Below are 13,133 nucleotides of genomic sequence, written 5' to 3'. Positions count from 1 at the left end.
CTGAGAGGACCGCTGGCTGCTACCGGGACGTCCACCCGGCCGAGGTGTGTGGGCGAGCAGAGCAGTCAATCTCTCGCCTTGGCAGCCTACTGTGGGCCCCCCGGCGCGCGCGCGCGCGCACACACACACACACACACACACACACACACACACACACACACACACACACACACACACACACACACACACACACACACACACACACACACACACACACACACACACACACACACACACACACACACACACACACAATCCCTCCCGGCACCCCGAGGCTGTCACTCAGAGGTTTGCTGCGCCATGCATTTTGCATAATATTTACAATTAGGGACGTCCTTGATTACAAATTTGCATCGACAAATCCGATTTGTCAAGCTAGATCCATCTACAAATCCTATTTTTTTTTTATACATATGCGTCTCAATGAGGCATCGTTTTTTTTAGACTTTTTGCGTGGTTTAAACGCTTCAAGATAATACATTGGCTTATCGGTTTCCCCCGTACACTCCATAATAGGCGAAGCGCATATCTCACAATATGGTGACAATGTGCTCGTCCGTTCATGTCAGCATCTGAATTCAATTTGACAGAAAATATAGCCTTGTATTTGTCACTTTAGTGTAGGCCAATATAAAATACTGTTATTAATATAATACGGCGACGAAATGGCATCTGGCAGGAGACTGAGGGCTCTGTCTGAATACGCACACGTGTTCACATCCGATCATCATTCGATCAAAAAACCTGCAATGAGTCCTTGGAAGTATTTGACACATAGATCAAAGAACATTTGATTTAGCAGAACAACAAGCATGCCTCAAGAGTACCGACAGAGATGCTGGTTCAACTTCGCACCATCGCGTGCGCTAAAAATATCACCTCTATAATTCTTTGGGATCATCTTCGCGGTGGCGCGAGACATGTCGAAACAACCGCCTATCCATAAACATTTTAAAATTCGATAAACAGAAGCGCATTAACGGAATATACACACGCATAAGCCGCACATATGCAAACGCCGCGACACAAATGCAAACAAAGCACCCAAATGGGAGGGAGCGTCAACGGATATTGACTTGAGGAATGGGCGACGATTGCCGGAGGACCATTATAAATTATCATTATCTTATTATCATCATACAGAATTTGGAAAGCCTGGCTTTGCCGCTCCCATCACACAAAGGCGTTATCAAGCAAACAATAAGAACATTTATTAAAAGCACAACATAAAACAGCAAATTGCACACGGACGACCAAGTCATTGCACACCGCGATAAAAAATATAGGCTTTTGATAGGCTTTTCCTTCCAGAAGCCGAGCAATGCGGTGCCTCAACTCATTTAGCAACCCAATCCTCCAGATGGAATATACCATCGTTACACACTCAAGAATTTCACGACATGACAATTCAACGACAGACTGAACATTCGTATCGTCGTATCGTATATTGTTCCACCAGCCCATTCGTCAGTCGAAAACAAATGGGCAGCTCTCAGCTTCATATGCTGCGGGGAGAGGAAGTGCAAGAGAGAGAGAGGATCCACGTTCTCTGTCCCGGCCGGCGGGTTGTGCGCAGTGAGTTGTGCGGTAGCTCCGCGGACGCCTGGCCCTCCTTGTTGCTTCATGTGCTAGGGCCTCAGGCCAGGCATTTCTGGTGCATGATGAGAACATCAGATAGGCTGCCCAGAGCCGTGCCAGATACTGTTTGTGTTGCTCGGCTCGTACTGCGCCGGATACACTCTGGATAAACTGGAGCACCTCTTTGTTACCTCAGAGCGGTGATGGGGAGGGGAGGTTTAACCCTGGTCGGGGGGGGGGGGGGGGGTGATGGGGGGGGGTGATGGGGGGGTGATAAAGGGAGGGGGTACTGTTGTTGCTCGGCAATATCCAGGCTTTCTTGAAAGCTTTCACTTTCGACATAGTCATGGCAAAACGGGGGGGAAATCTGTTCTGTGCTCGTGAGCTTGTGCGCATGTGTGTGTGTGTGTTTGCGAGTGCATGCATGTGTGTGCTTGAGTGCTTCCCATTGAGAGAGAGAGAACGCGATACGGGGAATGCCAGAGACGACAAGTCCTCCGGGGAGCGGGAACGCTGACGTGATGCGGCGGGATACCCTGGGCATGGCGTCGCTGGCGTGTCCCAGCATGCATCAGGGGGCTCCGTTGCACTTATGCCACTCGTTAATGTGGAAATTGGTTCTCGGTCCAAACAGGCCCTGACGCCGCACAAGAACAGCTTTCATCCGGAGAGACGCTGGAGACAGAGCAGTGGCAAAGGCAAATTTATTTCATAACTCTAAATGATATTGTAAGAAAACGGTTCAGTTAATTACCATGCGGATGAGATGTGAGGGCAACCTCACAGTCATTCTTAATCTGAACTGCTTCACTGTCCCTTTAATGTTGAAATGAGACCCACAGGAAGTTACAGTACAACCGTCAACACCCTCTTCTTCTGCGGTAGCACCAGCTACATACGTGGCTGCAGCAGTGTGGGTTAATTAGTGACGAGGGGATGAAAGGACTACGGTGTTAAATAAAAGACAAGCTCTCTGAACGAAGAAAAAAATAAAAGGCTAATTGCTCAGAGTTCAGCAACGCACTGATCCAGCCCCCCTCTGCCCGGTGATTACGGCTCCGGGGCAGAGCGCACTGTTTCTCTGATTACCAGCGTCTCCAGGCCAGACGGAGTGGGAGGACAGGGTAATCAGAGGCCCGGTGGAGGGCTTGTTAAGCCCGACGCCGTTGCAGTCCTCCCTGCTCAGAGCGGACCTGGATGCACGTCTTCCGGCTGCCTGCGGTACTCTGCTTAAACACGAGCGATCCCGTTAAACCTCAAGCACTCCCAGTCACCTGCCAAGTTCTCCCGGAGACACAAGAGAGGGAGAGGAGAAAAAAAATCCCTCTCTCTCTCTCTGCTCTCTCTGTGCTCTCTCTGTGCTCTCTCTCTTTCTCTGTGCTCTTCTTCTGCTCTCTGCTCTCCCCAGCTGCATACTTCGGCTGGTCCCGGGTTAGAGGGGCTCTGGTTCAGTCTCGCAGAGTTCCCGGACAGTTTGTAAACCCAGCGCGTGTGAGGCGTGGGTGAGGAAGAGGTGAGGATAAAGGGGGGGGGGGAGTGGAACGAAAAAAGGGGGAGGCAGAGGCAATCTGATGGGAGGCGGCCCAGCGGCCCTATCGGTCTGCCTCGGAGACGCCGATCGGAGACCGCTCTGGAAACGACGAGGACCATGACGAAGAGGACCATGCTGACCCCCGAGGTCACGGCGAGCCGGCGCCGGGGGCTCCCCGCGTTGGCGGTGCTGCTGGGCCTGACCCTGACCCTGGTGGGGCCCGCCCAGCCCGGCCGGGGCTATAGCCACGAGGACCAGGACTACTACCTGCAGGAGCTGCTCGCCAGGGAGCAGTATGGCAAGATGCAGGTGTCAGGGGGGGAGGAGCCCGCCGTCTCCATGCCCGGCCCCCCGGAGACGCGGCTACGACAGACCCCGGCCGACAAGAAGAACCCCCGGGGCGGGAAGACGGACAGTAGCAGGAGCCCGGAGAAGCAGACCGCCAAGAGCAAATCAGGTAGGAACACGACAACACTCTGGATGGTTGGGTTGCAGAGCAGGCGATGTGAGCCATCATCAGCAGAAGAGGAGACTGTTTCATGTAAGCCATTACGTGCTTTTGTTTAGTCTGTCACTATGGTGGCTGTAAATCATACAATATTGCATCTCCAGGTAGCTTAAATCCGATATGATGAAAAATGCTCATCTAGCCAGGAGTGAGTTCATCTCTCGGTGAACAACGTCTAATCCTCCTGGCTTTCACAATATTAAAACACATTATACCGAAACCTTTTTGACCCGCGGAAGTAATAACATCGAGGGTACATAAAATCACCCTCTGGTCTACGGCGGAGGCGGAGTAATGATCTCTGTAGCTTAATACAATAATGGGAAATGTGGAAAAGAAAATAAGTGCAAAAAAAAAACACAGGGGGAGAGCTGTACACGTAGAGATAACCAGAGGAAATCTTTTCTAAAAGTATTGCTCAGTCTGATCAAAAGAAATAATTTGTTAATGCGATTAAAGGCCGTGTTTCAACACCAAGTCGGCCTTCCTTTATCTACCTTCAAAGACCACTAATGTGCTCCAGACACTCCAGACATGGAAGAAGCCGGAGGCTGAGTGAAGCCGCCGGTGCCCTCGTGCCCCCGCACATGGGCAGATCAAATCAACTAAATTGGTGATGGATGTGCAACCGTAAATACCGGGAAACATTAGCAACAACAAACGGCCTCATAAGTCTGGCTTTCATGCTCATTGTGCCCACGTGTTGGCTTCGTGGTGGAGCTGGAGTCTGGAGATGATGGAATAGCAGGGAAACCGGGCAAACTCACTGTTCCACTGCACAGCGTCGGAGACAGCGCTGACAGTTTTGACGAGTTTTGTTACTTTATTCGTAACGAGTACAATGTGCAAAATGCACCAGTCCCAATGAGAAGAACAGCATCGTACCATGTATTAAAAGGCTCTCGCTCATTCCCATCCACAGTCCCGGGAGCGTGTAGACATAACATTGCATAACACTTTTGGACCGTCACATTATGATAATATCCTGGAGGTGCTCCAGCCTCATGCAATGATCCCATAAGGCAGCAGAACTCTTTGTGCCCTGCCTGCAGCCAGCGCTGTCACGTAATGGCATTATGCACATATCATCTTCTGCTGCCAGCTGATTGGTTGCATCGGAGGGGACGGCCGCAACACTAGCAGAGGGTTCGGATGGGTCAACGGCGGCAGGCGGGCATGCGTGCGAGGAACAGCTGTGTCGACGGCGCTACTTAACGTGTTCGCCGGCCGGTCACACGTGGTACAGCAAGGGAGGTTCGACGCGGAGGCGGGAAAGGGAAAACAGGAACATGTTGGAGCCGGGAAAACAACCTTGACCTCCTGGACGCCGCTGTCATGAATGCGTATTTTTTTCCTGTACATTAGCAGGCGTCGTAACGACGAGTCAGATGCGCGGTGAGGGCCCCAGGCGTCAGATCATCCGAACTCAAGCTGTCGTCTGCTGTCGGGTCGCAGATGAGCTTGGTTATTTATGCTAGTCTCGCGACGCTTTGAGGAAAAACAGAAAGGCGCAATTATCCTAACCTGGCATTGAGATGCAGCGCTGCGCGGTTCAAACAGATTCCCCCGGGGCTCAATCACACACTGCGGCGCTCAGCATCGTTGTGGATTCTGAGCCCTGTCCTCGGCCGAGAGAGAGGAGCGTAAGAGCTTTCAGATGTGGGAAGAACCTCTCACACGTCACTCAGACACACACACCTTCAGATACACATTCAGACTGTGATCTTCCCCTTCCACTTGGAATGTGAGTTAGCCCCCCCCTCTCCAAGTTATTCACCACACACACACACACACACACACACACACACACACACACACACACACACACACACACACACACACACACACACACACACACACACACACACACACACACACACACACACACACACACACACACACACACCTTATGGTAGATCTATTTGAACCTTTTGGGTCACACACACATCCAATAAACACTTTGAAGCCTTGGGCATCAAGCGCTTGATGCTAAGTCTACAAAAGTGGTCACGGTCAGGTGAAACGTAATGACGGCAAGGTGTGCGTGTCCTTTGTGTCTTCCACAGAGAACACAGGCGGCGGCAAGGCTGCCAAGAGCAAGAAGGGGGGGCTGAAGAGCCCCAACAGCAGCTCCGAGCGGGGGGGTACAGAGCACTCCGTCCCGGAGGGTGAGTGAGTGAACGCATGACGCCACCGATCTGTGATATAACCTGCGACAGACTCAGCTCTGCAGTGCTTCCTTCGACAGGGCTGCTTCGCTATTCGACGTGGCTTCAAAGGGAGCTTTCTAATAAAAAACTAAAACGCATGCGTAGGATCTCAAAAGGAATGAAATATGTTTTGGATATTGAAAAGTTTTTGGCGGAAAAAAAACGAAAAAAAAGAAAACATATTTTTTTCCCTGAGAGGAAAAATAGGGTAGTTAAAAATGACACAAGAGGAGTCAATCACAGAGGCACTGCTGCCGTCTACTGCTGACGGCGCAGCAGGTTGCATTGCAAACCACCAATCACAGCACGCGGCGTTTGCCAAACTCTGCCGGGCTTACATCCAGAGCGGCTGGCTTCACCCGGTGAAGATTGTATATGTCTGGCGCTCGGCTTCCAACGCTTGATTCGGGGCACTGCACTTCCATACACACTTCAGACTTTCCGAAAGACAAGACCAATATTTCTCTTGTTCATGTGCGGTGTCACATTTTTGCAGCGTGAAAGAGAAAGAAAGAGAGAGAGCGCTTTCTTACATAAGGCTGGTTAGGAAAGTGTCAGTGTTCAAAGTGACGCTGCACCTATTATGAGAGACGGAGCAGAGTGTGGGGTGATAGGGTGCCATTGAGATGCAGCCGTGAGTTGGATTAAATGGGGAATATGAGCAGAGAGTTGGATTGGGCCATTTGTCTAACTTGTTGAGAAATGGAAACTCCATGCTACACGCCTGGCAGCCATGGAGAGTTATGGCGTTTTGCTGAAGAGCAGCACAGACAAATAAACTGCAGAAAGATTTTTCACGTGCCAAATCCTGTTCTGAGCACCAACCTGCTTTCTGATTTATCTCGCACAGCTTCGGCTCTACTTGGTAGAGATTTACTTCATTTTGGACCACACAGTGTTTTTGTTTTTTTACGTTTCAAAAGCAGAAAGAAGCAGCAGGAGCAAAGGCAGATAATCGGAATTTGAAAAAAATCCAGGCAAATCCATTTAAGGACTTTAACAATGTACTTTCAGAAATGTGCCTAATTGGTTGGCTATTGTTGGAGTTCTAGACTAGAACAGCACTATAGCAAAATGAATGATTGCCAAATGTGAAATACATTCACAGTGGGTGTGTACATGCAGTTGGATTAAGCAGTTATAGGGTTTTATGCACTCCATGATGCAGCTCAGCCCTGCTGTAATAAATAACATCAGGTTTTCTTAAACAAACATCAGCCACATACATCAACATAAACAACATGCAGCGCATGGTCCTGATCCAACAACCAAATGCTGTTGAGTTCATCAAGAGTTGCCCCATGGACCTCATTCCCCTAGCCGACATCTTGGTTACCTCTTGGTTCAAATTGCTAGCTTGTTAGGGGAACTGAATGAGGAGTTTCACTGCATTTAGTACCAGACTGGCTAGTAAGTCAATTAGACCCACGGGCAAGCAAAGCTGCCTTCTTTTGAATTTGTTTACTGATGTGCAGCCTCCCTTTGAGAAATAATAACATCACCTATTATTAAATGTCGTAGTGTCAATGTCCATATTGTATACTTTGCTCAGAGTGATCAAACGCTACCGTCTCAAAGTTTGCCCCAACCCCCAACTGACCTCCAGGGGGTCGTTGTATGATGTGTTCATGATGAAATTGTGACAGTTGAATCTCCCCTCACCAAAACTGCCCCATGTGGATGCCATGTGCACCAGCAATAGATCCAACTCCAATTAACAGACTGTGAAAGAGGAATTATGGCATCCAAAAGTTCCCCAATAACGCGCTCTCAACGCCAAGAAAGAAACCTTTGTTGTTTGTGTTATGATTGTTTCGTAATAAAACCCTCAAAACACAAATCTCAAAATCACACATCCACTTCTGCACTGAATCAGCACAATGTTTCTATGAGAGCCCTTGCTCTTCATTCCCCTCAACATTGATCCCATATTCTCGTTCACAGTCGGTCCTGATTTCCTATTGGCTTTCAGATGTCACATGGCAAGCCGCCCACTTTGTAACATTTACGACCCCTGGCTGCTCCTCGCTGGGCTCTTCAGAAGGTGTGATGCAGATGGACATGATTGTGTTTGCTAGGTAGAATAGAATGGCCTGCAGATGTTATGCTTCGTTTCCTGGTAGCCATAGCCTCCTATTTGCATTGGAGAAGCCCAGATGAGATCTACTATAGAATGACTATGTTTACCATAACTCTCGCTGTCCCCAACCGAGAGGGATCAGGTAGCATTAGTAGTAGTTATACTGCCGTAAAGCCATCTCCCATGCACACTCAATGATGGAACACACCCAATATGCATTTACTTGTAAAACAATCATAGGATTCAAATATTCCTTAAATATATTGGTGGATTTATTGTCCAAAAAGACACATGTCAGTTAAATGTTTTAAAGGAAAGAAAATAACCTAGTGCCCGGGGTTTGTAGGACTCATCATAACCGGTTGATGGTAGAGCTTGTTGGAGCTCAATATACCGTAATAACGGAGTACTTCGTGAGTACTTTTCGTACTCACGATGAGCAGTAGTCTGAAACCAACGGGAGAACTCCCACAGGCAACTCCGTCTGGCAGATCCTCTTCTCCCGCGCCACCGCTGTCCTCTCGCGATGCTCCGCGTTGAAGCCACAGCATTTGGCGTCTACTGTGTTAGTTCGCGTACACTTTGAGAGCTTCAGCCCTCTTCGTCAACTCAGTGAACCCAAACGGTCCGACGAAAAAAAACAACGACGTTCCTCAAAAGCGAAAAACCGAAGCAAAACATCAACCGTGGGTCGCACTATTCGAGTCTTGGCGACAAACTTGTTACCCTGCGTTCACAAACCGTTCGGTCGCAACCGCGGTAAACACACACGGCCTCTTTCCCACAATGCATTGTGTCCGGAAAATAGGCAAAACAACATTCCTTTCAAACTTACAAACTTAGATCCCCTGGTATGCATAAAATCTTTATTTCTTTACATAAAATAAACGAATGCACAAGGGCACTGCATACCTTTAAATATTTATTTATATTTTATTTTATTTTATTATATATAGAAGTATAGCCTACATATAAAATAATAATAATTGTATCACATATACCTATAGCCTATATCTTTTACATGGATAAATATATGTATCTCTATATACATATATATAAATATATACATACATCCATATATATCATTTTATAATGAATAGCGCAGTTCTCCTAGTCAGACGACCTATGATATACAAAACATTATAATTATATATTATTAAATTATATAAAAAACAATGGCTATTGAGCAAGAACCTCGAAAAGGAACAAACGGCCCCTTTTCATAAACTCAGTGCGTGACATGACTCAGACTCTTGTGACTCTACTTTTCTTTGGACCAACTTCCACAAAGCTTTTCTCTCTAAAGATCCGTCTGGAAGCGGGGTTTGTTTTGACAAAATGTTGCCAACCAAGGTCATTTTTTATTAGTTGTTTACATGGCAATTCCCGAGGAATCGCATGGCTGCCTCTGGAAGCTGCTTGAGTTCACAAGTCTGACTCAGTGCCCCCCAGCGGTACGGTGGCTTCTATATGAAGTCAAGGGGGCCGCTGACCCAAAAAGGGCTCCTGATATTCTAGTGACGCCTGGATATAGCAACGCTACAGTGTTCTCCGAGGGGTAGGATGGGGCAGTCACTCAGCATGCAGCACCAGGTAGGCGCACGTTGGCAGTGCTCGCTGGGACGAGTTGTGAGCTCATGGGGGGAGTAGACGAGTGTTCAAAACTCAAATGATTGCGTGGGATGGATGGAATTTGGCCGAAGGCCTGATTTGGCCCAAAGCCTTTTGTTTTTGTTCTACAGGGTTGCTGTCAGAAGGCCTATAGATCAGACTTGTTTTTATTTGTCTCTTTTTCTTTCTCTCTTTGGGAGTTTGTTTTGATCCTGTATCCAATCCGAAAATAATTTACCATGCAAGAAAACAAGGTCAGAATGCAGATTTTCTTCTCGTTATTCACACTCATGCCAATTAACAATACATGCCCTTGTTTAACCTCAGAAAAACATTTTGAGGTTGAATTAACATGTTGACGTATCGGCTAAAAACTTCTTCCCTGGCCTGCTGCATTTCCTGACGTCCTGTGTTGATGACAGCTCTGCCCTGGAACCTATGACAGAGACTATGCACAAGACGCTGGGTTCAGTATAGATTCATGCCCAGTAGGAAATAGTTGCTTTGAAATTCCATAGCTGTAGTGTGGGAACATCTGTAAACAGCCAGATCCCACTCCGAGAAATATTGGCCACCGGGGATTCCCCATCTGTAGCTTTATTTGTCTAATAGATCCTAACTGGACGTAGAATTCAGCCCAGCAGGGCAGGAGATGAGTTATAGCTCTGTAACCTTTTAACAACTTAAAGATGTGAATTTTTGTCTCGGCACATTGGTTATGCCCTCTGGCAGTGAATGAAAACATTCTTGGGTGATGATATGCGTCTTATTAATTCACTCATATATTAAAGCTCTTCTTTAAACAAGCAGGATGCCTCCCTTAAACGTGTGCCATGCATGTGGACAATTGTAAGACAAGTTTAAGTGGATGGCTGGGCTGAGGATAATAATAAATAATCATGAGCATCAGTCTCTCTACCAAATCCTCATGGGTAAAGTTAGTGGTAGTAGTAACTGTTATAATCTGCCCTCGCCCCCAAAATGTAGGGTTTGGGAGGAGAACAGGGTAACATCTCCAAGGCTGATTAGTTATCTTTACAACAATACATCAATTACTATCCAGTTTAGTGCCGTATGTTGATGATACAAGTCGTAGCGAGACCAATGTATCATGCTGTAAGTCGTATCGTGTCCCATGTATAGTGATATAAGTGGTATTGTGTCCCATCGCGATAGGAGTTGTATCGTGTCCCATGTTTTGTGATACGAGTGGTGCCTTGTCCAATGTATCGTGATATGAGTCGTATCGTGGCCAATGTATCGCGATACGAGGCATTTTGTGTCCCATGCCAATGTCCTTGCCAATGCTTTTGACTCAAAGACTAACAGATATTTTGTGCAGTAAAATAAGCAAAACATTCTTGCATTTCATAAATTAAACCGTTTTCCTCTCTACAGTATTCAAAAATAATGATCAAATGAAACCGACAAGGCATGTATTTTTGGAAAATACGTCTGTTGTTTATTGTGGCTGTCGCACAAACCAGTTTATCCCTTCTGCGTCCCACTAGTGGGTTGTGAAAACCACAGCAGGAGAATGAAGACTGGCCAAACAGTGTTCAAATATCATAGAGTAAAAGTTCAGCCAGGTGTACCATGGGGTCATTTCAGATTTGCCAAGTTGCATGTGATTCATGCGATTGCCTTCCAGACATTCTGATTCATTACACATGCGTTTTGAATAAAGTGCTTCAAAGCGTAGCCTTGATTGAAAAGAGTGTTTTTGTTTGTTTAAAACATGGTGTTGATAATTGAGAAAACATGGTGTTGAATTAGTGGCCGACAAGCTTACTTCATCATCTCTACACAGTTATTAGTCCCAAATAATATACAAACTGTACACAAAAGTTAAATTGAGACATCTGACTAGTCAATCAGTTTAGGTTATTAACGATGTTATCATGTCTGCGTCTGGAACGTTCAAGCCTCAGCACAAAAACAGCACAGGGGCGATAGAAGATTCTTCAAATTACCTTTGCCCATGTGTCACAGGGCAATTTGTCATTCTCCCTCCCCAGAATGCCCCCCGATGGGAATGGAGACGCTGAAGATTGATGACTTCCAGCTCCACGCTTCCACCATTAAGCGCTACGGCCTCGGAGCGCACAGAGGTCGTCTCAACATCCAGGTACCACGAATCGCGCTGGGAAGGCCTTCAGCTGGGTTTCGGAAAGGCTTAACAAGCCTTCAGGAGAGGTTTGGGCCAGCACTGTTCTCCTGGGGGCAAGCTGGTCTACTTGGTGGAAAGTGTTATGCTAGGTCGTGCCAAGTTTACATAATAAAATCATTAATTTCCCAAAAGGAAAAGGAATAAAGTGCTCCAGAATTTATTTTTCGAATTAAAATGTTTGATGCACAGAGATAAAGTAAATATGTTAATGGTAATACAGGCTGAAATCAGTAACTAATAATATACGTTGTGGTAAAATGCTTTGGCTCGTGGCAGTAAAGCCTGGCTGAAATGATTGCTTGATTTCAAAACACCCTACACTGGGGCCAAAGCTAACTGAAGGGCGGAACACAATACTGTTTGGGCAAATCCCCAAACCTAATACAGAAGATTGGCCCTTGAGGAAGGAGGTATTTCCTGTATGTGCGAATGTGTAGGAGACTTGAGGACTTGAAGGTCTGCAGTGCTCCGAATCTATTTATTATAGATGCACTTCTTCCCGTTGGACCGTTCCCGTTAATGAAACACATGCACCGGATCTCTCAAGAAGAAACAGGCGAAACAAAGCCAACATTGTAGGTTATTATCCATTGATGTGTGTGTTTGTGTGTGTGTGCTTGTGTGTGTGTGTGTGTGTGTGTGTGTGTGTGTGTGTGTGTGTGTGTGTGTGTGTGTGTGTGTGTGTGTGTGTGTGTGTGTGTGTGTGTGTGTGTGTGTGTGTGTGTGTGTGTGTGTGTGTGTGACTGCATGGTGTGCGTTTGTGTGTGTGTGAGAGTTTGATGTGAAAAGGACACACCAAGGATCATTTGATGGGCAGGAGTTATCTGAACTTGTGGGAAATTATCTGACAATCTGGAGGCAGCCTGAGAGAGCAGATGTTGCCTGTTAAGTCTGGGCATTGTTGAGAAGGCTTTTCTTCTCTCGCTCCCCCACACTGTAGCCCACAGCTTTCAGACACCATCTGCACTTTGATAATTAGGAGTCAGGAGTAACAAGCCCTTGGTTCAATGCCTCACTCTGCAGGCAAAGTTTTAAATAAACGATAAGAAAATAATCGGGGGAATTTATGCCAATATGTCTCTGGTTAAGATGTAATGAGTTATTCACAATCCGGGTAAACAACAAATGGCACCAAGATCTGGCTGAAAGACATGGTTCAGCTGAAATCATGACAGATCTCTTTGTGACTGTGAAAAAGGGAAACTTCTTTCAAGGGACTTTTGAAGTGTGCAACATTTTTTTTGCAACCGAAGTTAGTTTCATTCAGGGCTAACTTAATAAATACTAGCTTATTAAAGGAAACGGTCACGCTTGGTTGTTTTTCTTACATAAGAGAAGACTGCTGCATACTTAATTGTACAAAATAAAATCTAAGACAGAACATTGGAGAAAGCAAATAACGTACTACTACTTTTTGCCAACTATTGTGTGATGCTTTAGCGGAA

General features: G+C 46.6%; 1 protein-coding gene across 1 annotated transcript in view; it reads left to right on the top strand.

Annotated features, from left to right (window-relative positions):
- Window positions 1-3,127: 3,127 nt before the first annotated feature.
- Window positions 3,128-13,133, top strand: part of cpxm2 (carboxypeptidase X (M14 family), member 2) — a gene marked incomplete at its 3' end in the record, with an annotated part of 28,166 nt that continues 18,160 nt past the window's right edge. The window contains exons 1-3 of the mRNA XM_056577823.1: window positions 3,128-3,566; window positions 5,684-5,785; window positions 11,537-11,646. Of these exons, the coding sequence (XP_056433798.1) occupies window positions 3,227-3,566; window positions 5,684-5,785; window positions 11,537-11,646 (552 nt within the window). The remainder of the gene's footprint in view (window positions 3,567-5,683; window positions 5,786-11,536; window positions 11,647-13,133) is intronic.

Source organism: Gadus chalcogrammus, chromosome 18 (genome assembly GCF_026213295.1).
Source record: "Gadus chalcogrammus isolate NIFS_2021 chromosome 18, NIFS_Gcha_1.0, whole genome shotgun sequence".
NCBI classification, from domain to species: domain Eukaryota; kingdom Metazoa; phylum Chordata; class Actinopteri; order Gadiformes; family Gadidae; genus Gadus; species Gadus chalcogrammus.
Note: the sequence above shows the minus strand (reverse complement) of the source record. Positions and strands in the feature narration are given on the sequence as shown.